This window comes from Helianthus annuus, chromosome 13 (assembly GCF_002127325.2).
Source record: "Helianthus annuus cultivar XRQ/B chromosome 13, HanXRQr2.0-SUNRISE, whole genome shotgun sequence".
In the NCBI taxonomy this organism is placed as follows: Eukaryota; Viridiplantae; Streptophyta; class Magnoliopsida; order Asterales; family Asteraceae; genus Helianthus; species Helianthus annuus.
The window spans coordinates 83,240,824-83,266,658 of record NC_035445.2 but is presented as its reverse complement, the minus strand read 5'-3'; the positions used below and the strand labels follow the sequence as shown (position 1 = coordinate 83,266,658).

General features: G+C 34.9%; 3 protein-coding genes and 1 pseudogene across 3 annotated transcripts; all 4 read right to left on the bottom strand.

Annotated features, from left to right (window-relative positions):
* Positions 1-59: 59 nt before the first annotated feature.
* On the bottom strand, positions 60-1,176 carry LOC110901149 (annotated as a pseudogene).
* A 341-nt stretch (positions 1,177-1,517) lies between these two features.
* On the bottom strand, positions 1,518-3,559 carry LOC110901148. The gene is made up of 4 exons (XM_022147994.1): positions 3,352-3,559; positions 2,841-3,184; positions 1,967-2,786; positions 1,518-1,723 (listed from the first exon to the last, which is right to left on the bottom strand). The coding sequence occupies exons 1-4, from the start codon at positions 3,557-3,559 to the stop codon at positions 1,518-1,520; spliced, it is 1,578 nt and encodes a 525-aa protein (XP_022003686.1).
* Positions 3,560-3,637: 78 nt separating this feature from the next.
* On the bottom strand, positions 3,638-6,337 carry LOC110901147. The gene is made up of 5 exons (XM_022147993.1): positions 6,231-6,337; positions 5,979-6,134; positions 5,011-5,270; positions 4,446-4,752; positions 3,638-4,325 (listed from the first exon to the last, which is right to left on the bottom strand). Exons 1-5 carry the CDS (start codon positions 6,335-6,337, stop codon positions 3,638-3,640), a joined length of 1,518 nt encoding a protein of 505 aa, XP_022003685.1.
* A 10,515-nt stretch (positions 6,338-16,852) lies between these two features.
* On the bottom strand, positions 16,853-17,971 carry LOC118485798. The gene is made up of 5 exons (XM_035982253.1): positions 17,757-17,971; positions 17,547-17,670; positions 17,267-17,452; positions 17,095-17,163; positions 16,853-16,996 (listed from the first exon to the last, which is right to left on the bottom strand). Exons 1-5 carry the CDS (start codon positions 17,969-17,971, stop codon positions 16,853-16,855), a joined length of 738 nt encoding a protein of 245 aa, XP_035838146.1.
* Between the last annotated feature and the right edge of the window lie 7,864 nt (positions 17,972-25,835).

The window sequence follows — 25,835 nt, the reverse complement described above, 5'->3', positions numbered from 1 at the left end:
AGCAAGGAATAATATCACAGTTGGAAATTAATATTAAAATAGTGAAACTATAAATCAAACTATAAATTTGAGAATATCTCTTTGTACACAACATTTGTAGTTTTATTAGTAACGTTCCCATCAGCGTCTAATATTAACATCCTTAAACCATCCATGCTTTTGACTCTTGAAACTGCAACATATAGTTGTCCGTGAGTGAAAACAGGCTGCTTTAGAAACAAACCAACCTTCGATAACGACTGTCCCTGGCTTTTATTTATCGTCATTGCAAAACACACAGCTATCGGGAATTGCCTTCTTTGAAGCTTGAAAGGTATTCGTTTGTCAGAGGGCGAAAGATTGATCCTTGGTATAAAAGTTCTAGTACCAATATTATTACCAGAAATCACTTTTGCTTCAATAATCCGATCACCAAGTGTAACGACTTGTAATCTTGTACCACTGCACAGACCGTTTTTCTGATCAAGGTTACGTAAAAGCATGATAGGAACACCAACTTTTAAAACCAACTTATGATTCGGCATTCCTGAAACTTTAAGACCATTTAGAACATCGGGGGTAAACATTGTGTCGAATATGGTCAGTTACATTCTCAGATTGGCAGATAGAATCTGAACTTAGATACTCTTTATGATCACCAGGAAACATTGCTAATAAGGTATCATTTATCTCGTGAACAACGTCGTTCTTAGGAGCAAGTATGGCTCTTTCTTGAAAATAATTTGGATCATTGAACGATTCAAGTATCGAAGGATACACAAAGTTGATTAGACTACCAATAGGGTTAATGGACTCAGTAATCAACAGTTCTTGAGGTATATCAATAACAGCTTCTCCGTCGTTGTGACCACCAAGTTTTCCCTCGCCAATATCCAAAAGCCATTTAGCAAACTCTTTTATCTTGTCAATATCACCATGATTCATGCCAACAGTGAGCCTTATGTTTTTTGTTAGCGTTAGTGACTTGCATTTATTCCATATATATGACGAACTCAGTGAAGCATTCACGATATCTTGTCTAGAGTCATTAGCAACAACAGGAAGAATCTGTCTAAAGTCACCACCAAATACAATTACCTTTCCTCCAAATGGTAAAGCTTCGCTATTTGAACAATCAGGCATCAATATATCTTTTAAGGTTCTATCCAATGCTTCAAAGGCATGTTTATGAATCATTGGAGCCTCATCCCATATAATAAGTTGTGTTTTTTTTTTAAAAGACACGCAAGTTCAGATCCAGGCTTCATGCGGCAAAGAGAATCCTCATTTAGATTCAGAGGGATGGAAAAGCGAGAATGGGCTGTTCGACCTCCAGAAAGTAGCAAAGAAGCTATACCGCTTGAAGCAACATTTAAAACAATTTCAGACTTACTTCGAATTGCTGCCGACAATGTCTTCCAAAGAAAGGTTTTACTGGTGCCACTATATCCGTAAAGAAAAAAATACACCGCCTTTGTTCGTTCTAACAGATTCCATAATCTGATAAAAAACATTACGTTGCTCATCTGTTAAAAGTACTAACATATTTTCAACTCATCTTCCATGGTATTTTGGTAATAAGATAACTCCTCGTTGATCAATCGATTGTTAGACGAAGAAATAGACTCATCATCAGGGTAAGGCATATTTGAATAGTTCCTCAGCGATGAGTTATTACGAAGTAAGAACTTCTTAATCTCTAACAATGCCAAATTCTTTATTTCTTCGTCAGAGTAATTTAAATCTGCAAAAAAAAAAAATAGAAGATGTATCTAATAATATAATAAGTCGTACTTTCGAGTATTAAAATATATTTTGGTAAATATGATATAAATGAATTTGAAGGGTAAATAATAAACATTTTTTTGGACAAATGAAGTTTTTTTTTATTTCATTCAGATAATAAATTTATAAACAAAAAATAATTAAATTGATAAATATATTAATTGAATATTAGATAACATGCAAAAATTAAAAAAAGACACACCATCAACATTTAAATGTTTTTCTTGTCTATATAAAATGTCATCCGATAAATACATCCATGTCTTCTCCCATACAAAATCAGGTCTAGACAAACTACCAGACATCAGCATTGTTCCAAATAACGTCCGTAGATAAGTAGCGCTTCCATACACATTAGCTTCTTTAATAGCTTCAATGTACTCGTTGTCATCATCCAAAAGCCCTAGCGCATAGCATGCGTCCCTGAAAGTTGGATACAAAGTACCATTTACAGTACGAATATCTTCAAAAGATTTTGGTCCCTTTACTTTGTTCAATAATATTCTGAGGTAGTATGCTTCACCAACTGAAGGAAACACCGAATGAATCCTACCGATTGAAGGATGTCGTTTCCTTATATCCCAACTGCGAGTACTTAATTTAAAAACAAACTTTGATGGAAACTCAACATAAGTAAGCTTACGTGCCTCAGGTAATCTTTCTTTACACTTCATCCAAGATAAGAACATAGTAGAAGCAACAGATGGTTTGTTAAGAACCTCGTCAATGTCATCGTCTGTGCCATATACTACGTTTTGCTGACCAGGTAAATGAAACGTCAATCGAATAACTGCGGGATATCGATAATGAATATCATAGGAAAAGATCCTCCAAGCAGATTCGCATGCAGAAATATACCGGCAATCGTAATACTTTTCTATCTCATCGACTACAGGTTCCTGCTCATCCTGATTTCCACTTTCAACAACTCTAAGAGTAGTTCTATCTAGGCCTTTGTTAATGTACTTGAACAAATATTTTATAGAACCAACTTGATTGCACCATTCAACGTTAATATGCGCCTGGTATCATTTTAACAACACTTTACTATATGGAACAACATATCTGTTGTCTACGTTCACACGTGATTTAACAACAGATAAGTCAGAATCCCTTCTACGATAAACTGGAAATCCTTTTTTATCCAAACATGTTTCGTTAACAAATTTTTTAGGAAACTTCTTCGAACACTTACGATCGATCATGCAAGGACAATTCATATTGAGAGGACCACACGGACCATGAATCATGTAGTCTGCCACAAGTTTATATAACTCTGGATCCTCGGCTATGTCTGGAATTTCGGCAGAAATGATTGGATCTAGTTGGTCAACCGATACTATCTTACTGTCAGAATGCATGAATACACATATGTGTGCATGAGGAAGTCCGCGTTTTTGAAATTCAACAGTATAGACAACTACAGAGTACAACAACAAAAATATCATAAATTAGAAAAAAAATATATAACTAACTTATATTATCAACAATAAATATAGATTAATAATAATAATATTAATAAAAAAAATAAAGTAACGTTATTTAAAAACATTAGCCTTTAAATGTTACCGTATAAAAAAAACATACCAGAATTAACTCTACCCAGCATCTTGCCTTCTTTCAAGTCTTTTGTTATGGAATCTAGTTTTATCTTGAAAATTCGACACAAAATGTTCGGTCTATCTTCAGGCCTTATCGTCGTATCTTTTAAAAACCTTTGCACTTCCGGCCATTTTGGATTACATGTAATAGTGATGAAAAAATCTGGATACCCAAACCATTTGCACAAAGACATTGCATCTAAGTAATTTTGCATCATATATCGAGAACCGCCAGTGAAGGAAGATGGAATAAAGATACGTGTTCCAATTTTTTACATATCTTTTTTTCCATCATTATTTGCATTTTGTATATTCTGAACAGTTTCTGACCTCAAATGCGTTTGTTGTCGCCGTATGTAAAACAACCTTTCACTCTCGATCATAGTGTAAGCATCAACAACAAATTGTTGGAAAAGTCTTTTTGCATTATGAATAACAGAAAACTCACGCATAGTACACATTGGACGTTTGTTGTAAGCATCAACACGATCTTGTAATCTATAAGTAAAGAACTCACACATAGTACACATTGGACGTTTGTTGTTCGTGTCTGGATTGAGACCTCTATGAAGAATGTCAACCCTGTACATATCTTCTCCATATGGAAATAGAAGAGGGTATTGTAAAGAAAGATAAGAAGGATGTAATTCGCTTATGCGCTCAATCCGACCAGATATTCTTTTCACTACTATATCACGATTCTCAACAGCTTGAGTCAGATCTCCAATAACTAATGCAGCAACTTCAGAAGCTTCAGGAAGGTTATATGTCCTACCATCTTTGGATCTTTTACCAATAAGACAAAGCTTCAAGTCGATGTAAGGGTATTCATTTAAACAGTTTCTAGCTTGTCTATAACTTTTAACCAAAGCGTTGTTAGTGTCTAACATAAGTGTAAGTTCTTCAATGATCTGAACATCAAAAGCTGACTCAGTTATTGTAAAAGAAGTGTTTGAGCCCCTATAAAATTAACAAAATGTATGGATTAATAATGTTTATATATGTATTACTAACATTAATAGCATATAAAATAAATCCACCAATATAGGTAATTATAAAGACTATGAAATTAATACACACCCAACAGCATTTTGTCGATTAAATATTTCATTATCTGTGTCATATATATACAACTGGCTGAATTTTGGCTCATTTCCATCATCAGGTAATAGACTCCCAATAGTATGATAATTTTGACCACTTAATCGAAAGACATAAGGTGCATTTCCACGGTTGATAGTTTTGTCAATCCTTCCTCCCATAGATGTAAATGAGAACATAGAATTATAACGCCGAATGTTTTTTAAAAAGAATTTGCTCTTCGCACTGACGCCAACATATAGATCTTTCAAAATTTCAGGAGGCTGCTTAAAATCAGGTAACAAAACTTTACCGTATGAACAGCAAATGAAATAGTTAAGATTATTTCGCTTATGTTCTCCCCTATCCGCCTCTGCTTTCCATAGCTTTGCGTTACACGTTCAACAAACGATGATCTGGTCACCATGATCCAAGTAGTCTGTACATTTTTTTTGTATTTCAGTTAAAAGATTAATATTATTAAACATCATAAATCTATGTTGTTAAAAGTCAATATGAAAATAAATATGTGAAGCAGTAATAAATAAAAGAGGATTAGCTTTACCTTTTGAAACACCTTTTAAATGTTGATCTATGATATCAGCAACCTCGTTATCATCATCTGTTGTCAAATCAATACTAGGTATAGGTGTTAAGTTTCGTCGTTTTCTTACTAATTTACACTTTCCTGATGACATTCTTGTCAATGTTGAAGGTTCGTCTGATGCGAGAACAGTATTTGGTGGAATTCTAGATGATGACGAAGGTATGATGTCAAGACTTAAAGTAGATGCTGAGTTGCTTGTAATGTTTGTTGGAATACCACTGGAAGATGCAATGTTTCTTATAAAAATTATTATAACAAATGATATAAAATCATATAATAAAAAACAAACTGAAAAAATATATAATTTCTTTAAGTATATATAAAAAAGTTTGATAATAATAATGTTTCATCAACCAAAATTAATGTACAGAAATGACATGGATTAGTAAAATTAGAGAGAAATAAAGTTGTTATGTTTTTTAAAACACGTGATGATAGACGAAAAAAATCTTATTTCATAATTTGATAAACACGACATTCCTCGCGTCTTACCTGAATTGAATTTAGATGAACTGGAAGAGACAATGATGCTTGATAGGACGCTAAAAGATGATCTATTCAACGTAAAAGTTATGTTCGGACTAATATTCTCTTTATTTTTAGTATAAGAAGTTAATGTCGATTGAGTCTGTGTTGAGATTTTATTAATCTTTTGCTATTCAAATATATCCGTCTAGCCTTCCTTCTTTTTGCAGCCTCATCCTTGTCTACATTACGTATAGCAACTAAAATGACATATACATTAGTTAAATTTACATAAATAAAATATTTGTAATAAAGTAAGTAATATAGATTTGAAAATACCATTGGAAATATCATGTGAAGGATATGTTGAAAAAGGAAGATTCGTGTTATGAATTTCCAAAGATGATAAACCGCAAGAAAAATTGATGTTTATACCACGGCTAGAAAATGATCTGTTATACATGGGAGATGTGGATGAACTTAAATTCTCTTTATTATTCTCGGTTGAATAACTTAGTGTGGATTGACTCTGCGATGAGGTTGTATTGAATCTTTTACTATTGGAATATATTCTTCTAGCTTTTGTTCTTTCAACAGCTTCAGATTTGTCAGTGTTGCTGCATATATCAACCGAGATGATATATGAATTAGTAAAACAATGAAATGAAATGAAATGAAAAGATAATTGAATAAATAATATTTCAAAAAAATACTTTAAGAACATACCGTTAGATATATCAGACAAAGGATTTCTTGAATTCACATTTATGTTACGAAAATCAGGACTTGATGCGGATGAACCTTTACAAATGTGAGACATTTTCTATAATGCAAAGTATAATTACTTGTCATATATTGTTGCACATAAATAAATATATAAAGTTAGATACACTAAAAGTATAATGAGGATAGAACACGTACCTTATATCACGTGAAACCGGTAAGTATAATAGTATACTTTATCAAATTCGATAAGTGATTTCTTTGTTGTGAGAACAAATGATGTACATATAAATAACAATATATGAGAGTGTATTCAAGTAGTGAAAAGGAAATAACCTTAAATATGGATATAAATTTAATTGATAGTAATTAAGAAATAATGCGTTATTGTATTCCCTAAATTTATGAAATCTGCATTTTAGGTAATTACACGTTTTTTAAAAACTTATTAGTTGGATCGTAAAATATATATGGAATGCAGCAAATTTATATATCGGATAGGTATGCTTTCTGTGACAACCCGAACTTTCGAGGAAGGTTAGTGACGTGTAATCTAGTGATCTTAAAATCATTAACTTAAACGTTTGAGGACCCGATTAGATAATTTAGTTGAAATGGTTCGGTCGCGTACATGTTGGGCTTGATAACTAAACTTTGTAAATAACTCACCCTATCGGCCCAACTGGAACTCTTAAGCCCAACCCGAAGTAAACTGGTGTTCGGCCATGTAATTTAATTATGATAGCCCTAAACTTGTGTCACATATATGAATATGATCAGTGTTTAAATTGCTAATACAAACCTTCGGCCCAAGCTTAGAGAGGTAAGCCCAACTGGTTGTTTAAGAAAGACAATCGGCCCAATGTGAATGGACTCAAGTCCATTCCAGCTTAAAGATGAACCGCCCATCTTGTGTGTGTTATAATACGTAAAGGATTAGGAGGGTTATAAGGATAAAACAAACTCTACTAACAAACTCTACTCCCTATCTCCCTCTCAAATCTACATACGGCAGGCGTAGGAGACCCCCCCTAATCGGAACTCTCCTACCTTCGAAACATTACCCTTTCGTCTTGATTGGTAAGCAACTTACTGTTTATGATTAATTAGTTATGTGTTGTTATGTATGTACAAGTGAATATTCTAAGTGATGTTATAAATATGCCGTAAACTGTTATGATCATTGGGTCGATGAATATGTTGTTACCATTAGTTGTGCCATATGATGACGATATATGTACGAAATCAGGATGCAATCTTCTGGTTTGATGTGTGCCGTTTGTTACTGTTAGATGTTTAGTAGTTGCAAATCTTGTTAATAATAATAGAAATTCTTTAGAAGGAAACACTCAATAATCGGGCCAATGATCACAGATGGGTTCGATGATCTAGATATTCTAAACATGATGATCATGTGCTAATAGTAACGTGTTAATGATTGCAACATAATAGACAAGATGCTAAGTGATGATGTTTGTCATGTGAGTTAATGAATGTGCTAATTGTGTATATTGTTCTTGTTTAAGGATAGTTTAATTAAAGATAATAGCGTGATGCATGACTTTAGGGTTAGTGATATTAGCATATCGATATCCGCTTTATTTTGAGGGGCCAGTTATTCACTGCGAATATGGCTGGGCTGCATGACCACGGGTCACCAGCTCAGCCCATGTCAATGTGTATCGGAATTGCTTTGGGCCGTCATAATATGTGGATTTGGTGGGTTAGTTGAAGCTTTGGATTACGAACAAGTTGGGCCATTAACATACTTAATTTACGGGCCCAACCTGCCACGAAATCTTATATACACGAGCCTTAGGCGATGCATGGGCCGGGGTTGTAAGCTGGGCTGTAAAAGGGACACGGGCTGCACATCGGGCCCAGGTTCACACACGCTTGGGCTCACTAATTTATAAATACTCCAGCTGGGCCTGGTCATGCATCGGACCTGGATCTAGTTGACTGTGTGGGAGTGTATTGGGCCGCTGTTCGGGCAATGCCCTCCGGATGAGAGTTGGTTGCCATTCGGGTGGACGGAATTCAGTTGGGCTTTGATGGTTACCTGTTACACCTTGTTTAACTAGATAGAATGCTTGTTGGCCGGATGGGGTTTAGGTAGTGAGTTACTGTCGAACTAGTATGAATATACATATTAACTATGTGAATGTGTGTGCTAGAAGGTTAACTGTTGAGTAGTACAAGAATCAAGAACATACTGTATATGCATGTGGTAATTGTTGTGCGTGACAATGTGATTAACTTGAATGCAAACTAATCGTGACCTACACGTGAATATCATAGGCTTAAACTAACTAAGTGTGATCAAGTAACTGGTTCTACCGAGCAACCCCAGGTGAGTTCATTGCACTTTCTCAAGCATGCGTCCCGGTGGTTTGGGGACAACTGGTAAACATTTGGAAGGGAAACATTGGGTAAATAACTTAATCGGTTTTGGTTATTGCTTGGAGGGCAATGGGGGTGATTAGTTGATAGCGCTATTAGGTACTAATTATCTGGGTTTCACTATGGTTGTTTAGAGGCACACTCCTCGGTTACGTAAGGGCGGTTCCCCTAGGGTAACTAACTGAACAACATAGTGGGTTGCTAAGAGGCACACTCCTCGGTTACGTAAGGGCGGAGTCCCTAGGGTAACTAACTCGAGCAACATCGTAACGCATCATTAAATCGCATTAACATATATCTGGTAACACAACATGTAAGCAACACTTTGAACTCACCAGCGTAGCGTAGTCTGACACACTTGTTTACATGCTTGTAGGTAATTATTGAAGGAACTTGGGAGCTTGCTGTCTGATGCTGCTGGAGTGGTTATGGTCATGACAGACATTTAAATTGATTGGGTTTCGACACACTTATACATTTATACTTTTATGCTTCCGCTCAGTACTTTGGTTTTGGTTTAACTTTTCAGACGTTACATTAATTTCAAGTGGGTATCTTATTATATTATAACTTGTGTTTGATATGATTGGTGGCTCTTTGTTGAATCGTTGCACCTCCATCAGGGACACGCCCTAGGTGGTAATTTGGGGGTGTGACAGTTTGGTATCAGAGCCACTGGTTATAGAGAACTCGGTTTTAAAAATGTTTTCATAAAACCAGACTATAACCGAATTGATCCAAACGATGACCATGACACCCAGCTTCAGACTGCAAGGTTCGTTCCTCCTTAGCTTATGCTTTATATGCCTAGTAAACGTAACTACATTTATAGCATGCACGATACGACATGGTAGACACCATGACACATTGATAGAGTAACATAACACTTGCATCTAGTAAATTTTAATCTTGTTGGTAGTGCTTAGTTTGTGTTGATTGGGGTGGGAGAAACTTCAAACATAAGTTAAGAAGCATTGAGAGGAGCATGCAAACCGCCTTATTATCATGGGTGCACACATAATGATAACGCGTGGTGCATGCAAATCCCAATGAGACTTAACGAGTGTGAGAGGGGTTCTTCCCTGGTTGTGTATGAATATGGTAGTTAATTGTTCTTAACGTGATAAACCTGAACACTTTCCTCGTTTTCGACCCCTAAATTAGTTCATTTCCCATATATAGAAACATGAGTGGACGAGGAAACAGACGTAGTAACTATTGATTGAAACCTTGTGTGCTTACTCCTTCTGTCATTTTTCCTTTCTGCGTTAGTACCCTCTTTTGAAACGTTGTGAGTGTGCATTCTTTCGTTTAACTTGCGTTACGTCATCAACTCGACAGGCATGTCTACACCGTCCGCATCTTCCGACCAATCCCGGGCGCCAGGGAAGGCACCCGCTGATACTCACTCACCCCCGCGTCAGATGGAAACGCGTGCTGCTTATAGGAAGAGACTCGCGCAGGGCGGGGAGTCGTCCTCCCGACCTACGCATGCCCTACCAGTTAACTCCCTCAGCGCTCAGGCCGAGTCGGCTGTGAGTAAGGCCCTCCGAGATTATAACCAGATTCTAATAGAACAAAACCAAGTCTTAATGGAGCAAAATCAGAAATTACTAAGAAAGGTTGATACCCAAGGAGGGCGATTGGAAGCTCAAGAGAAGCAGATACAGGAACTTATTAGGAGGACTACTGACTTGAAGGCAGAAGCCCTAAAAGGGCGTGAGGTACAAGGTCTAATACTGAGAGACGCTCGAGTGGATTATGAAAGGCTTAGCTCGCTTGCTGAAAAGGTAGGTATGATAGATTGGAGGGTCCATCACTTGGAGGAAGCTCGCTTCGCACCTGAACCCGAGCCAGCCCCAGTCCCGGCACCTCCCGAACCAGAGGCGGAAGGGTCTGATGAAGAGCCCGAAGAGGAGGAGGAAGAGCCAGAGGAGGAGGAAGAAGAGCCAGAGGAGGTCTCGGATAATGACGGGGACGATGATGATGGTAGTGACCTCGGGGATGGTGACGTGGATGACTGACTCGTCTTTCAATCGTTTACCTAGTTATTTTTTTTCTTCTTTCAGTTGTTTTCGTATAAACAATCATGGTGATTAAAACTTTTGCGAATATTCGACGTAGTGACTTATATGGTTTAATTTGAATGGGTTTCTTATTCTATCGTTTAAAGGATATTTCTTGTACTGAATCGTCACTTTACCTCTTTTTACCCTTGCACTACAAGAGTCACATCTTTGACTCTACGACAGTTACCTTAATTATGGTAAACCTCTCGCTGGCCTTGTACTACCCGGTGCCTATTGGTTGATGCAATACTCTTGTAAGTTTTGGCATGGTAGTTGACATGGACTTGGTTATTTAGGTATCAAGCGGAAAATTCTCTGCAAAGAGAAAATCGTGCGTTCCCGCTCCCCAGTGGGGAATCCTTATCAGTTTAAGACCATCGTAGTGGCGCCGTTGTTGGCGTTGTCACAGTTGTGAAAGCCCGGAAGTGTCTACGGAGGGGCTACCCTGCTATGCTAGCTCTTGTCACCAATTCGCCCCTCTAAGAAAGGAAGATAGAGTATCTTCCAGTATTCGTGGAATTTCTGACGTGTCTTCTAAGGAGTTACCTGGTTTACTTCCACATCGTTAGGTTGAGTTCCAGAATTGACCTTATGCCATTCCTGATTTTTCCCCTGGGATACAGCAATCCCTTGGATTCGCTGGATACTGTCACAGCTTCATCATAGGATTTTCGAAGGTTTCGCAACTTCAACCTCCTTAGCATAGCGGGGAGCTGTGAATTCCTGAGAAATAAAATCGGGGAAACGTCTTTGCAGCTTTCGAAACCCAACCCTACAACACGCGAAGCATCGCTTCTATCCGAGGGTACCGATGATCCAGCGATATACCATGAGGGCGTTACGGAGAGGAACTGCACGACCTACAACCTCCGGTGGAAACCGTGGTCATTGGATTTAAGTGGGAGGCATTACTTGGACGGTACCGAATGCACCAATTAGACCGATCACAAGGGCCTCCAGTGCACCCTTGTTCCAATAGAGCTAACCATGTGAAGGCATCGCTAGAATGGAACTTCCGAACGAACACGGGATTAGAAGAACTATACCCACGCATCCCTGTAGACGAACCTTATCACTTTCACTTGTCATCGCCGCTAGAAGTGAAGCAGTCACAGTTACACGCGTATGTCGTTTTGCAACACTAACCTTCACCCACCAAACTCTGTTTTGGACAAATGATACACTCGCGCGACCGCAATGTGACGAACCTCCCTGTTGTGTCATGCCGCCATGCACCACTACTGGAAATTACTTCTAGACAACAAATTTGCTGGCCAAATCCTTCGGATGTTCAATGGACCCCTGTTTCGCTCGATTCCTTGTACGAACCTCATTAATCCCCTGTTTCATTGATTGGCAACTGATATAACAACACGCTAACCACCACACCATGACTTCCACTGATCACAAGATTAGCCCCCGGGCGTTGTAAAGTATCTATTGATCGAGTTCGTCGGAACTTACTTTAAACCATTGTCTTAGATCAATTTTCGGGACGAAAATTCTTTCAAGTTGGGGATGATGTGACACCCCGCGAAAACGCTTAACAAAACTAGCTTCCTCGGTGACTGTTTGCTAAATTTCGGGGCGAGGTTCCTCTTCAAGTTGGTGATGATGTCACGAGCAGAACCCGCAACAATCCTGATCTCTCACTTCGTTTTTCTCACACTTGGCGCTTGCCAATTTCGGGACGAAATTTCCTTCAAGTTGGGGATGATGTGACAACCCGAACTTTCGAGGAAGGTTAGTGACGTGTAATCTAGTGATCTTAAAATCATTAACTTAAACGTTTGAGGACCCGATTAGATAATTTAGTTGAAATGGTTCGGTCGCGTACATGTTGGGCTTGATAACTAAACTTTGTAAATAACTCACCCTATCGGCCCAACTGGAACTCTTAAGCCCAACCCGAAGTAAACTGGTGTTCGGCCATGTAATTTAATTATGATAGCCCTAAACTTGTGTCACATATATGAATATGATCAGTGTTTAAATTGCTAATACAAACCTTCGGCCCAAGCTTAGAGAGGTAAGCCCAACTGGTTGTTTAAGAAAGACAATCGGCCCAATGTGAATGGACTCAAGTCCATTCCAGCTTAAAGATGAACCGCCCATCTTGTGTGTGTTATAATACGTAAAGGATTAGGAGGGTTATAAGGATAAAACAAACTCTACTAACAAACTCTACTCCCTATCTCCCTCTCAAATCTACATACGGCAGGCGTAGGAGACCCCCCCCCCCTAATCGGAACTCTCCTACCTTCGAAACATTACCCTTTCGTCTTGATTGGTAAGCAACTTACTGTTTATGATTAATTAGTTATGTGTTGTTATGTATGTACAAGTGAATATGCTAAGTGATGTTATAAATATGCCGTAAACTGTTATGATCATTGGGTCGATGAATATGTTGTTACCATTAGTTGTGCCATATGATGACGATATATGTACGAAATCAGGATGCAATCTTCTGGTTTGATGTGTGCCGTTTGTTACTGTTAGATGTTTAGTAGTTGCAAATCTTGTTAATAATGATAGAAATTCTTTAGAAGGAAACAATCAATAATCGGGCCAATGATCACAGATGGGTTCGATGATCTAGATATTCTAAACATGATGATCATGTGCTAATAGTAACGTGTTAATGATTGCAACATAATAGACAAGATGCTAAGTGATGATGTTTGTCATGTGAGTTAATGAATGTGCTAATTGTGTATATTGTTCTTGTTTAAGGATAGTTTAATTAAAGATAATAGCGTGATGCATGACTTTAGGGTTAGTGATATTAGCATATCGATATCCGCTTTATTTTGAGGGGCCAGTTATTCACTGCGAATATGGCTGGGCTGCATGACCACGGGTCACCAGCTCAGCCCATGTCAATGTGTATCGGAATTGCTTTGGGCCGTCATAATATGTGGATTTGGTGGGTTAGTTGAAGCTTTGGATTACGAACAAGTTGGGCCATTAACATACTTAATTTACGGGCCCAACCTGCCACGAAATCTTATATACACGAGCCTTAGGCGATGCATGGGCCGGGGTTGTAAGCTGGGCTGTAAAAGGGACACGGGCTGCACATCGGGCCCAGGTTCACACACGCTTGGGCTGACTAATTTATAAATACTCCAGCTGGGCCTGGTCATGCATCGGACCTGGATCTAGTTGACTGTGTGGGAGTGTATTGGGCCGCTGTTCGGGCAATGCCCTCCGGATGAGAGTTGGTTGCCATTCGGGTGGACGGAATTCAGTTGGGCTTTGATGGTTACCTGTTACACCTTGTTTAACTAGATAGAATGCTTGTTGGCCGGATGGGGTTTAGGTAGTGAGTTACTGTCGAACTAGTATGAATATACATATTAACTATGTGAATGTGTGTGCTAGAAGGTTAACTGTTGAGTAGTACAAGAATCAAGAACATACTGTATATGCATGTGGTAATTGTTGTGCGTGACAATGTGATTAACTTGAATGCAAACTAATCGTGACCTACACGTGAATATCATAGGCTTAAACTAACTAAGTGTGATCAAGTAACTGGTTCTACCGAGCAACCCCAGGTGAGTTCATTGCACTTTCTCAAGCATGCGTCCCGGTGGTTTGGGGACAACTGGTAAACATTTGGAAGGGAAACATTGGGTAAATAACTTAATCGGTTTTGGTTATTGCTTGGAGGGCAATGGGGGTGATTAGTTGATAGCGCTATTAGGTACTAATTATCTGGGTTTCACTATGGTTGTTTAGAGGCACACTCCTCGGTTACGTAAGGGCGGTTCCCCTAGGGTAACTAACTGAACAACATAGTGGGTTGCTAAGAGGCACACTCCTCGGTTACGTAAGGGCGGAGTCCCTAGGGTAACTAACTCGAGCAACATCGTAACGCATCATTAAATCGCATTAACATATATCTGGTAACACAACATGTAAGCAACACTTTGAACTCACCAGCGTAGCGTAGTCTGACACACTTGTTTACATGCTTGTAGGTAATTATTGAAGGAACTTGGGAGCTTGCTGTCTGATGCTGCTGGAGTGGTTATGGTCATGACAGACATTTAAATTGATTGGGTTTCGACACACTTATACATTTATACTTTTATGCTTCCGCTCAGTACTTTGGTTTTGGTTTAACTTTTCAGACGTTACATTAATTTCAAGTGGGTATCTTATTATATTATAACTTGTGTTTGATATGATTGGTGGCTCTTTGTTGAATCGTTGCACCTCCATCAGGGACACGCCCTAGGTGGTAATTTGGGGGTGTGACAGTTTGGTATCAGAGCCACTGGTTATAGAGAACTCGGTTTTAAAAATGTTTTCATAAAACCAGACTATAACCGAATTGATCCAAACGATGACCATGACACCCAGCTTCAGACTGCAAGGTTCGTTCCTCCTTAGCTTATGCTTTATATGCCTAGTAAACGTAACTACATTTATAGCATGCACGATACGACATGGTAGACACCATGACACATTGATAGAGTAACATAACACTTGCATCTAGTAAATTTTAATCTTGTTGGTAGTGCTTAGTTTGTGTTGATTGGGGTGGGAGAAACTTCAAACATAAGTTAAGAAGCATTGAGAGGAGCATGCAAACCGCCTTATTATCATGGGTGCACACATAATGATAACGCGTGGTGCATGCAAATCCCAATGAGACTTAACGAGTGTGAGAGGGGTTCTTCCCTGGTTGTGTATGAATATGGTAGTTAATTGTTCTTAACGTGATAAACCTGAACACTTTCCTCGTTTTCGACCCCTAAATTAGTTCATTTCCCATATATAGAAACATGAGTGGACGAGGAAACAGACGTAGTAACTATTGATTGAAACCTTGTGTGCTTACTCCTTCTGTCATTTTTCCTTTCTGCGTTAGTACCCTCTTTTGAAACGTTGTGAGTGTGCATTCTTTCGTTTAACTTGCGTTACGTCATCAACTCGACAGGCATGTCTACACCGTCCGCATCTTCCGACCAATCCCGGGCGCCAGGGAAGGCACCCGCTGATACTCACTCACCCCCGCGTCAGATGGAAACGCGTGCTGCTTATAGGAAGAGACTCGCGCAGGGCGGGGAGTCGTCCTCCCGACCTAGTGGGTTGCTAAGAGGCACACTCCTCGGTTACGTAAGGGCGGAGTCCCTAGGGTAACTAACTCGAGCAACATCGTAACTCATCATTAAATCGCATTAACATATATCTGGTAACACAACATGTAAGCAACACTTTGAACTCACCAGCGTAGTCTGACACACTTGTTTACATGCTTGTAGGTAATTATTGAAGGAACTTGGGAGCTTGCTGTCTGATGCTGCTGGAGTGGTTATGGTCATGACAGACATTTAAATTGATTGGGTTTCGACACACTTATTCATTTATACTTTTATGCTTCCGCTCAGTACTTTGGTTTTGGTTTAACTTTTCAGACGTTACATTAATTTCAAGTGGGTATCTTATTATATTATAACTTGTGTTTGATATGATTGGTGGCTCTTTGTTGAATCGTTGCACCTCCATCAGGGACACGCCCTAGGTGGTAATTTGGGGGTGTGACACTTTCTATAATTATCACACCTTAACTAATTTAAATAAAATATTATTAGTAACTATAAGTGGACAGCATAAATTTCTCTAATAAATATATTTAAAATAATTTTCTTTGTTTTTTTTAAACATTGGAAAAATTCGATATATGTTATCATAATACATGTTCAAGTTACATGAATAGTTATAATAAAAACCACATACAAAATACACATATACTATTAGTTAGTGTTAAATGAAATGTAAAGAAAAGACATTAAAATGGAAATAAAATTAACATGTACATTAAAATGATGATTATTATTCAAAACCAAACATCACAACTTTCGGAATTCAAAACATGTATTGTCCGGAAGAAACAAATAAAAACCATAAACCAAAACCACGAATTCAAACAAACAATTGTTTTAGACGACATCAACAAAAACCAACTTTTCAAAAACAACCAATAACTTAATGTTATGAAAACTTCAAAACTATTTCTCAACTTTAGGAATTAAGAGGTTCCTCTTCTCTGCACTATTGACATCCTTAACCTCGCCACACTTATGGAGCTTCATTGCAGATGTGTGAGAATCTTCTTCAACATCTTAGACTTGAACCAAGTTTCGCTTCACTTCATCCTTAGCTAACATGGAATCAGGAGTATCAGTGACATCCAATGAAACAGGTGAAACGGTGCTCGCCATGTTAGATACAGGAGTAGTGTTTTCGGTTGGTTTGGCACCAGAGTCCTAACAAAAGACAAATTTAACAGGTTACAAACGCAACTCATAGTTGAACATATATATAATAAAACAAAGACTAACAAAACACAAATTCACACGAATACCTTGAAACCATCAGATGTCTGAGATTCAAATTCTGAAGCATCAATATTGAGAGAGATATTCTGAGAAGACTGCATATTTTTTAAAATAAAATAAAAAAAACGAAATATAAACTTCAGGAAAGTAAAATGTTTAAACGTAAACCAATAAGGTAAGAAAATTTATATAACATACAGTTATCTGTGAAGAGGATTGCTTCTCTTGAAGTACAGATATAACGTTAGGATCCACAGTCAGCTTGAGTATACCATACTTATGGATGTTATACTTCAAGACGTAGCTAGTAACGTCTATTTTAAAAGCAGCAGTCTGGCCAACCAATGCGTCTACTTCAGCAGGAATCTTCATGGAATCAGAACGCTGAAAATAGTAAAATATTGATCATTTATCAAGAAATATTAACTTTTATGTAAATATAAAACATAACCAATATGAGTACAAAAATAAAACTTACAAATTCAGGGTTGGCAGTAAGAATATCATCAACAGACTTTCCTAATAACTTCCGTGCTTCACGATCAAACAAAGTAAGTGTAACAGAAGCAGAAGGGTCTTGAACTCTAAGTTGAATCTTAAACCTATTGAATGTGGTAATGTCCATATTTTAAAACAAAATAAACGACGTGGATGAAAAAATGAGGGTTCAAAAGGTGTATTGACTTACTTGAGAGAAGAAGTTATAGTTTTAAAAGCACAACGATCAGAGAGACAGGTAAGAATCTCCTTTGTAACAGCTGAACCTGATTCCTGGGTGTCCTCACTCAGATTAACAACTTTGTTGATCTTCTTGTTACATCTATTACAACCCTCATAGAACCATCCTTCATCTTTGTAAACACCCAGTATATTACCCTGAACAATGACCTTGCAAACTTGCATATTTATATGATAACATAAAAATATATACAGTAAAGTTGTAGTGTAAACTTTTCCATTATCAAAAAATTATACCGTCTTAAGCGAAAAGACATCACAAATATTGAAAAAAATCTTTGCTCTACAAGATTTCCTCTTCAACAGATTTTGCCATGGAAGCAAGGCTCGTGGATTCACTAACTTCAATAGAATTTGCAAACAAACTATTGAATAAAAAAATAATGTATATTTTAATAAGGTATACATTCATCATAATATTGATAAAAGTTCAATCGATAAGGTAAATAAGAAATAATGTGTACAATCTTTTTTCATACCTGTTTTTGAACTCATCGACTTCAGGACAATCATGATTGCAAAAAAGACGACTAACCGTGTATGAATTATTAACATACGCAACCCCTAGTAAGAAACAGTGGAAAATTAGAAATGAAAAATATATAATATAAGAAAAGTTAGACTAAAAAAAAGTTACTAAGGAAAGAAAACAAACCATTCCACCACTTGACCTTGCCAAACTGCAATATAATGATTGCATGAACATTTTTTCCTTTGATACTCTCAAAAAACGACAAAACTTGATCACAGTATTGATCCCACAGAGTAAGAAATACCGTCCGACCCCTAAGTAATTAATGAAATTCAAAAAAAAATTGCTATAAATAAAGTTGCATAAGTTTCATTATATAAATATGGTAAAAAACTACAAACATATGTTTCCTGTCAATTGTAACAATAATATGTATACTGGATTCTAAGATAATGGTTAAAATGCTTACTCCAGATCAGATATCTCTATAGTAACTTTAACAGACTGCTTTCCAGTTGATTTGTTAGTTACAGTCTCTTTTGGAAATGATCGACTCAAATAACCAATAACATCTACAACAATACAATATCGATCAATAAGATGAGGTTACAAAATGAAAAAAAATATTAATGAAAAAAACAATAACATATTTTGAAAAAATATTTCATATACATACCAACTGTAGAGTTTGAAATAGCATTACTGTTCAAGATGTCCGCAAAACTCAAGAAATCAAAGCCGTACGGTGATCCACCAATCTTCACATGGAATAACTTCGGTTGTACCCTGGAAACATAGCCTATTTTGATTGTCAACATACCTGTACGTAGAGTTATTAAAACCTATAGTTGGATTCCTGATAATCAAACATTTCTTTTCAACTAATGACGGTCGAAATTGTGGTAAAACTCTATTCAAGCATGTTGCCTTCATCTTTGTCCCCTGTATAACGTATGAACACTATACTTAAATAAATATTAATAAAATAGTATTAAATATAGTATAATAAAGTATAAAATTTAAAAAAATTTCATATATATATATTGATAAAAAAATATACCTCTTCATCAATTAGAATAATGTCAAATAAGTATAATTGACTGGGATTCCTCCTTTCAGGGTGTTCCCAAACCCTGATCACCCTAATCTTGACAGAAAACTGCTCTTGAAAGGCATCAACAGCTCTCAACATAGTAATGTTATGGTTCTCCATTATATCTATCAGACGGCATAAAACGTATTTCAATATACGAATCAAGAAAACTAAAGAACAATGAAAAATAGTAAAACAAACAAAATGCTGAAACATTTTCGAAGGAAAAAGAGAGTTTAAAAAAGTTCTTTTTATTCAAAGAAGTTTATCATATGGTTCTATAATTTATAAGAATTGTAAGATGAAAGATTAAAACGTAACCAAATAAATGCAGTAATATGAATGACACAATGCGGAAATGAATGGAGTTTTGAAATAATATTTATAGTACCAAAATGAAAAGGTATAGAAGGAAACAATCAATGATTATAATAAAAATGATAAATATTGAACAATCAAGAATCAACAATCAGCAAACAGCAATCAAGAACCAATCAATAACATCTTCTACATCAATACCAAAAATATTAAAAATATGAATATGGATAGTATCAATTTGAATATTCTTTAAAAAAATAGATTAAAGAATTATTAAATATTATTTAATATATATTTTAGTTCGAAACTTTAAAATTGATTATATTGATAAAATCAATTTGCAAATTCTTCCCAAAAATAAATGAAGATTTTACATATCATTAATAACATCAACACAATTTACGGTTGTTATATAATTTAAATAATATAGTAACCACCCTTCCTAATAATTACATATTATTTCTAAAAATAAATAAACCTATTTTAGGTAAGCTTATATAGATGTCAACGAACAGTATGAAGAACACATATATATGAATCACTTTTCTGATTTACATTTTTTATATATAATGTATAATCAAAATTAAAAAATTTAGGTTTATAACAAAGAGTCATAAACAGACATGGTAAAATATCTTAATATGTTAATTTATACTTACTAACTATGATGTTAAAAGCAGTTATTAACAAATGTTTTCTTTATGTAATATGGTTTAATATTTTAAAATTTATTTCTTTATGGTTTATTTGGATCAATCTTTTTTAACATTGTAATTCTATTCTAATCATACACAGTAAAATTTTAATATAACTTGCTATTACGATAATTGGCAATTCAATAATGGGAATACAAAGTACTTTAAAAAATAATTTAAATATATGGTCCGAATAATTGTTCAGACCATAGGTAAGATAATATAAATTGTGGTAACTTAAAGTTGAAAACCATATATTTTCTGCTAAAAATGAATAAACATAACTAACTTAATATATATCATATGAAAACCACAAAAAACAAAACCATAATGTCAAAGAACTACTAACTATGGTTCACAGGAGAAACAACCCTTTCTACACTCAAAACTTGTTCAGTTTCATCAAAACAAAAATAAACCGTGTCACCCACCTTAATGCCAGCAATGTTCATGAATCTCGACCAACTCCTTAAAGCATAACAATAACCTTCGAGTCTCTCTTCACGTATCGTACCATTAGGAAACTCCTTCGGAGGATTAAAATGCAAAAGTCTCATTGTGATACTTTTAAAACCCAAATCCAGTTTAGCCTCACTCAAAACATCATCAGGCAGCCGTTGTATTGTATTTCAAAAATGAAATTAATAAGAACATCAATCTTAAAATATTTATGTATTATGTCAAAAAAAATATAATATTTAATATTTAGTAGTAACTAAAAAGATATTACAACTTACAAAATAGTCAGCTGCCATACGAACAAACCGAATAATATGTCCATTGGCTTGTTCAGCAACAGCAGTCGGAGGCACATCTTGAACAGAATCAATAGGTGCAATATCAACCTGAAACTTACATATAAAATTTCTTAGATTTATTAATTAAAAAAAATATAGATTAAATTTAAATATAAAGAATAAATAAAAATTATACTTACATCGTCGACATGTACATCATCAAAGTTCATTTCAATACCATTTTTATCAAATATTCTTAAATGGAAAGAATGACCAAACCATTTTGTAAATAAAAAATAAGAACCGGCCTCCAATTGATATTGAGTAACAATTACATCAATACCCGCTGTAAAACAGACTTTACCATTAAAAGTTCAACCTTAACATGAAACTCTTTGTTGCCTAAATAGATAGTTGAAATTAAATCAGCAAATGTATAATCATGAGACTTTGGAAGGATACAATCAGGTATCACCTGTATGAATGAAAACAAAAATTAAAAAAAAAACATTAGACTTGTAAACAATTCTGAAAAAGTATAAATATAATAACAAAATAAGAAAAATATACATATATTAAAAAATAATCTTACAGTCAAATGAGAAGCTGTAGATACCATGGATGACCAGAAACAGATAGAACTCACACCATTTACAAAATATGTTAACTTGAATCTCGTAGAATCCAAAGGAGTAAAGATTACAAAACTTCCGAATATAATTCCTAAATGTGTAATGACATCAGACCAACCATTGAAAAGGAAAAACATTCCTTTTGCTTCACTTATGTAAACAATAAATTTACGCCCGTCGTCTGTTTCTATCAGAACATTAGTAGGAGCCTTATAGACACCCCATAATTTAGTCGTCGCGTCAGAGGGAAGAGCCTTATAAAGCAAACAATTGAAAATAAAGTATAATTAAAAAAATAATAACAAAAGGAAATTTATGAAAAGGAAAAATATATATATGATTGATGTTAGAAATTATGAATTACCATAATAAATTCATCGGCTCTATTCAAATGCCTACAGAAAGATGGCTCCCTGATACTGATTAGAAATATATATATATATATATATATATATATATATATATAAGATATTATTAATATAAACATAAACAACAACTATATAGACAATACAGATAATAAAATTCTAAAAACAAATACAAAATTTAAAATAAACCTAAACAATTTTAAAAAACATCAACCATGTAGAACAGACAAATAAAATTAACAATTAAAAAACAACGATTAAAAAGATATGTTAAATGAAAATAACAAAACAGATGATATATAGAATAATAGATTCAATAAACATAATAAAACGGATTTTATACATAAAATAGTTATACAGATCTACATATCAAACACAATAATAATAACTTATAGTACAAAACATAATGTAGAAGATAAACATAAATTACCTTGATGAAGTTTCCGTCATATTCAAAACCTACAAACAGCGGTTACAAAAAAATAACGCATCAGATTACATATCCAAAATTTTAAATTTCAAAGATAGAGGATGATCTTACAAATAAAATTACAGATTAAAACAACGGTTACAAAAAAACCCAAAGATCAGTGATAAGAAGAAAAAATTACAGATTCAAAAATTACGTATTTCAGGAATAAAATACATACCTTGGATGTTCGAATAATCGGTATAACAGCTGATGAAGAATCAAACTATAGAAACGAAAAAAAACCCTAAAATCAGAAATAAGAACAAATATAATTACAGATTCAAACATTACGTATTACAGGAATAACATACATACCTTGGATGTTCGAAGAATCGGTACAACAGCTGATGAAGAATCAAACTATAGAAAGGAAAAAAAAACAGTAAAATCAGACATAAGAACAAATACAATTAGAGATTAAAACATTACGTATTAAAGAAATAACATATTCAAGAATCGTTGTCCGATCTGATGAATAATCAAAGGATAGATAGAAAGGTAAGAAAACCCTAAAAACACAAAGAGTATAAGAGAAGAAAGGTGAATGGGAAAGTTGATCGGTTTGTTCTATTAAATATGGAGCGAATATTGAGGACCCAAATTCGTTGGTGGATCCCGTGTCGGGTTATTCAAGGATAATGAGGAGAATGATGTTTTTGGCGGGAAAAACAGATTTAGAGGCCCTAGGAGGTGGACATGTGTCCCCTAATTAAGGCTTTTAATAGGTTGTATAGATTTGATCCCTTTGAAAAATGTAACTTGCATGGGTACAGTGACATCCACCTGCTTTTTGACAAATGTGCATGTTCAGATACATCAAATCACATAGCTATCTAGAAAAGGTCATTGTCTATTCTCTCTCATCTCTCTAATTTTTTTATATTTTTTATACTTTTTACTCTTTCTCCTCTCTCTAACTTTTTTCACTTTTTTTCTTTATTCTTCTAATTCTTTTTATCAGTTACTTCAAAATTAAGTTGTAAATGCAGAAAAATATTAGGTATGTTCTAATAAAAAAAAAGTAAAGCCAATAAATGTAAATGTAAATTGACACAAAAAAAAAGATACATAAATAGTTTACACAAAAAAGTTGCATAAATAGTTTACACAAAAAGCTTACATATATCACTTGTGTAACAACAACAACAAAACCCACTTTTTACATGATCAAAGTAACGTCCACATATGTAATAAAGACACTTTAATTTTTGTAACAGACCATCATATATGTAACAACAACAAAGAACATTTTATTTCTATAACACTTTATTTCTATAACATGCTAGGTAGTTGTGTAATAACAACAAAATACACTTTTTACATGATAAAAAATATGACATGCATTTACATAAATTTTCATTTTTTGTCCGTAAGAACAAAAAAAATCCCTTATCTAGTTGCTTTTGTAACAAGCTAAATTATATAACAACAAACTTTATTTTATACAACAAGTGAGCTAACATATGAAACAATAATAAAATCCTTCGTCTAACGATTCAAACCTTGACACTGGTGCTGAAAATGAGATGAGAAGGTTGCAAGAATCGAAACCAATACAACACTACAAACATGGTGAAATTAAATGATGTTGAAAAAACAAATTAATAAGAACAACAGAGATTAAAATTAGAAACAAACTAAAATGAATATAAAGGAATATGTAAAAAAGGAAATAAATCACTTGTTTATTAATAGAATTTATTTCCGAAACATAATAGGTAGTTGTGTAACAACAACAACAAAACCCACTTTTTACTTTTGATGTACTTTGTTTTCTTGTTTTTTATGTAAATTTGATTACTTTATTTTTTATATTTACATATAACTGACACAAAAAATGTTAACTATATCATTTATGTTACATAAAATGTAACATACATGATTAGATACAATTTATGTCTGTAACACAAAAAATGTAACAACGTATTTTATTTCTGTAACAGGCACTTAAATTTTACAAAAAAAAAAAAAAAAAAATCTGATAACATGTAACAATGCACTTTATTTCCGTAACAACACAAAAATGTAACAATGCACTACTTTTACAATAATCTGAAAAATGTAACAACGCACTTTATTTCTGTAACAAGCATTATTCTGTAACACACAAAACGTAACAAACATTTTTGCTTCGATTGTTACATTTCTAACACCTGGTTACGTAGTATTACATAAAAAATACCAGATCTTGCAGGTTCATAACTTCAAAATAATCAAATCAAAGTATGTTTTTATCCATTAACACCCACCTAATTAAAAGCAAGTTAATGTACTTTTCTTCTTTTGCCATTTCAATCCATCATAAAACACCAAAAATAAATCAACCAAAAAAATGATACAAAATTAAAATTTTAAACAAATACATATAAGAAAAGTAGATCTCTTAAACAATATTTTCTTAAACCTGAAAACATACTTGATCTTGATGGTGGTTGTCCGATTTCAGATCTTGGTCGCTAAACCACACCAAAACTTTATTCGATTTTTTTTTGTTTCAGATCGTGACTGATTCACATCTTCATGAACCAAAAATCGCACCATCGACGCTTGCAAAAAACACACAACTTCATCTCCTTAAAGCCCTAACTGTCACCCCCAACCGATGGCGGAAACATCGGAGTGAGACGAAAACGAGATCATTCATTGCAACATAACACTAAAAGTGACAATAATATAGATAAACTGATTTCATTGCATAAAACTTGTCATGTTACAATACATCAAATTTCAAAATACAACATGTTCAAATACAACGAAGCAAATACAACAAAACATATTACAAAAACTGATACAACAATTTAGAACCTAAGTTGTCTACGTGTGTATCTAAAGCATCAACGCTACTCCCAGTTTAATGTCATCAGCATCATCCTGCAACATGTTAAAAGTACAGTTCAACACACAAGTCATTGGCGAGTATACAAGTTTTCTATACATAGCATAAGTAAAATAAGTTTTAAACGAATCCACATGGCAAGCTAGCTATTCAAGATAAACAATAAACTGGCATGTGAATAAACTAGTCAACCCAAAGTTTAACGCAAAAAGCTGTCAACATAACCCAACGTTCGCAGGCGGTGCGTTACTCCTATAGCGCTATACATGTTAAGGTTAGGCTCGTACGAAGTTAACGCAAAAAGCTGTCAACATAACCCAACGTTCGCAGGCGGTGCGTTACTCCTATAGCGCTATACATGTTAAGGTTAGGCTCGTACGAAGTTAATGACAAGTTCAACACAAAACGT

Bases quoted from the DNA above. Each gene is read 5' to 3' on its own strand.
- LOC110901148 (XM_022147994.1), bottom strand. From the start codon at position 3,559: ATGTCTTTGTGCAAATGGTTTGGGTATCCAGATTTTTTCATCACTATT. The intron at 2,787-2,840 runs GTAGACAACAGA...AAATGATACCAG, and splicing joins TTGTTAAATCACGTGTGAAC to GCGCATATTAACGTTGAATG. The intron at 1,724-1,966 runs GTGTGTCTTTTT...TTTTTTTTGCAG, and splicing joins AAAACATTTAAATGTTGATG to ATTTAAATTACTCTGACGAA.
- LOC110901147 (XM_022147993.1), bottom strand. From the start codon at position 6,337: ATGTCTCACATTTGTAAAGGTTCATCCGCATCAAGTCCTGATTTTCGT. The intron at 6,135-6,230 runs GTATTTTTTTGA...TGATATATGCAG, and splicing joins TCTAACGGTATGTTCTTAAA to CAACACTGACAAATCTGAAG. The intron at 4,326-4,445 runs GTGTGTATTAAT...TTAATTTTATAG, and splicing joins AATCGACAAAATGCTGTTGG to GGGCTCAAACACTTCTTTTA.
- LOC118485798 (XM_035982253.1), bottom strand. From the start codon at position 17,971: ATGCAAGTTTGCAAGGTCATTGTTCAGGGTAATATACTGGGTGTTTAC. The intron at 17,453-17,546 runs GTAAGTTTTATT...TACTATTTTCAG, and splicing joins TTACTGCCAACCCTGAATTT to CGTTCTGATTCCATGAAGAT. The intron at 16,997-17,094 runs GTATTCGTGTGA...GTCTTTTGTTAG, and splicing joins AGACATCTGATGGTTTCAAG to GACTCTGGTGCCAAACCAAC.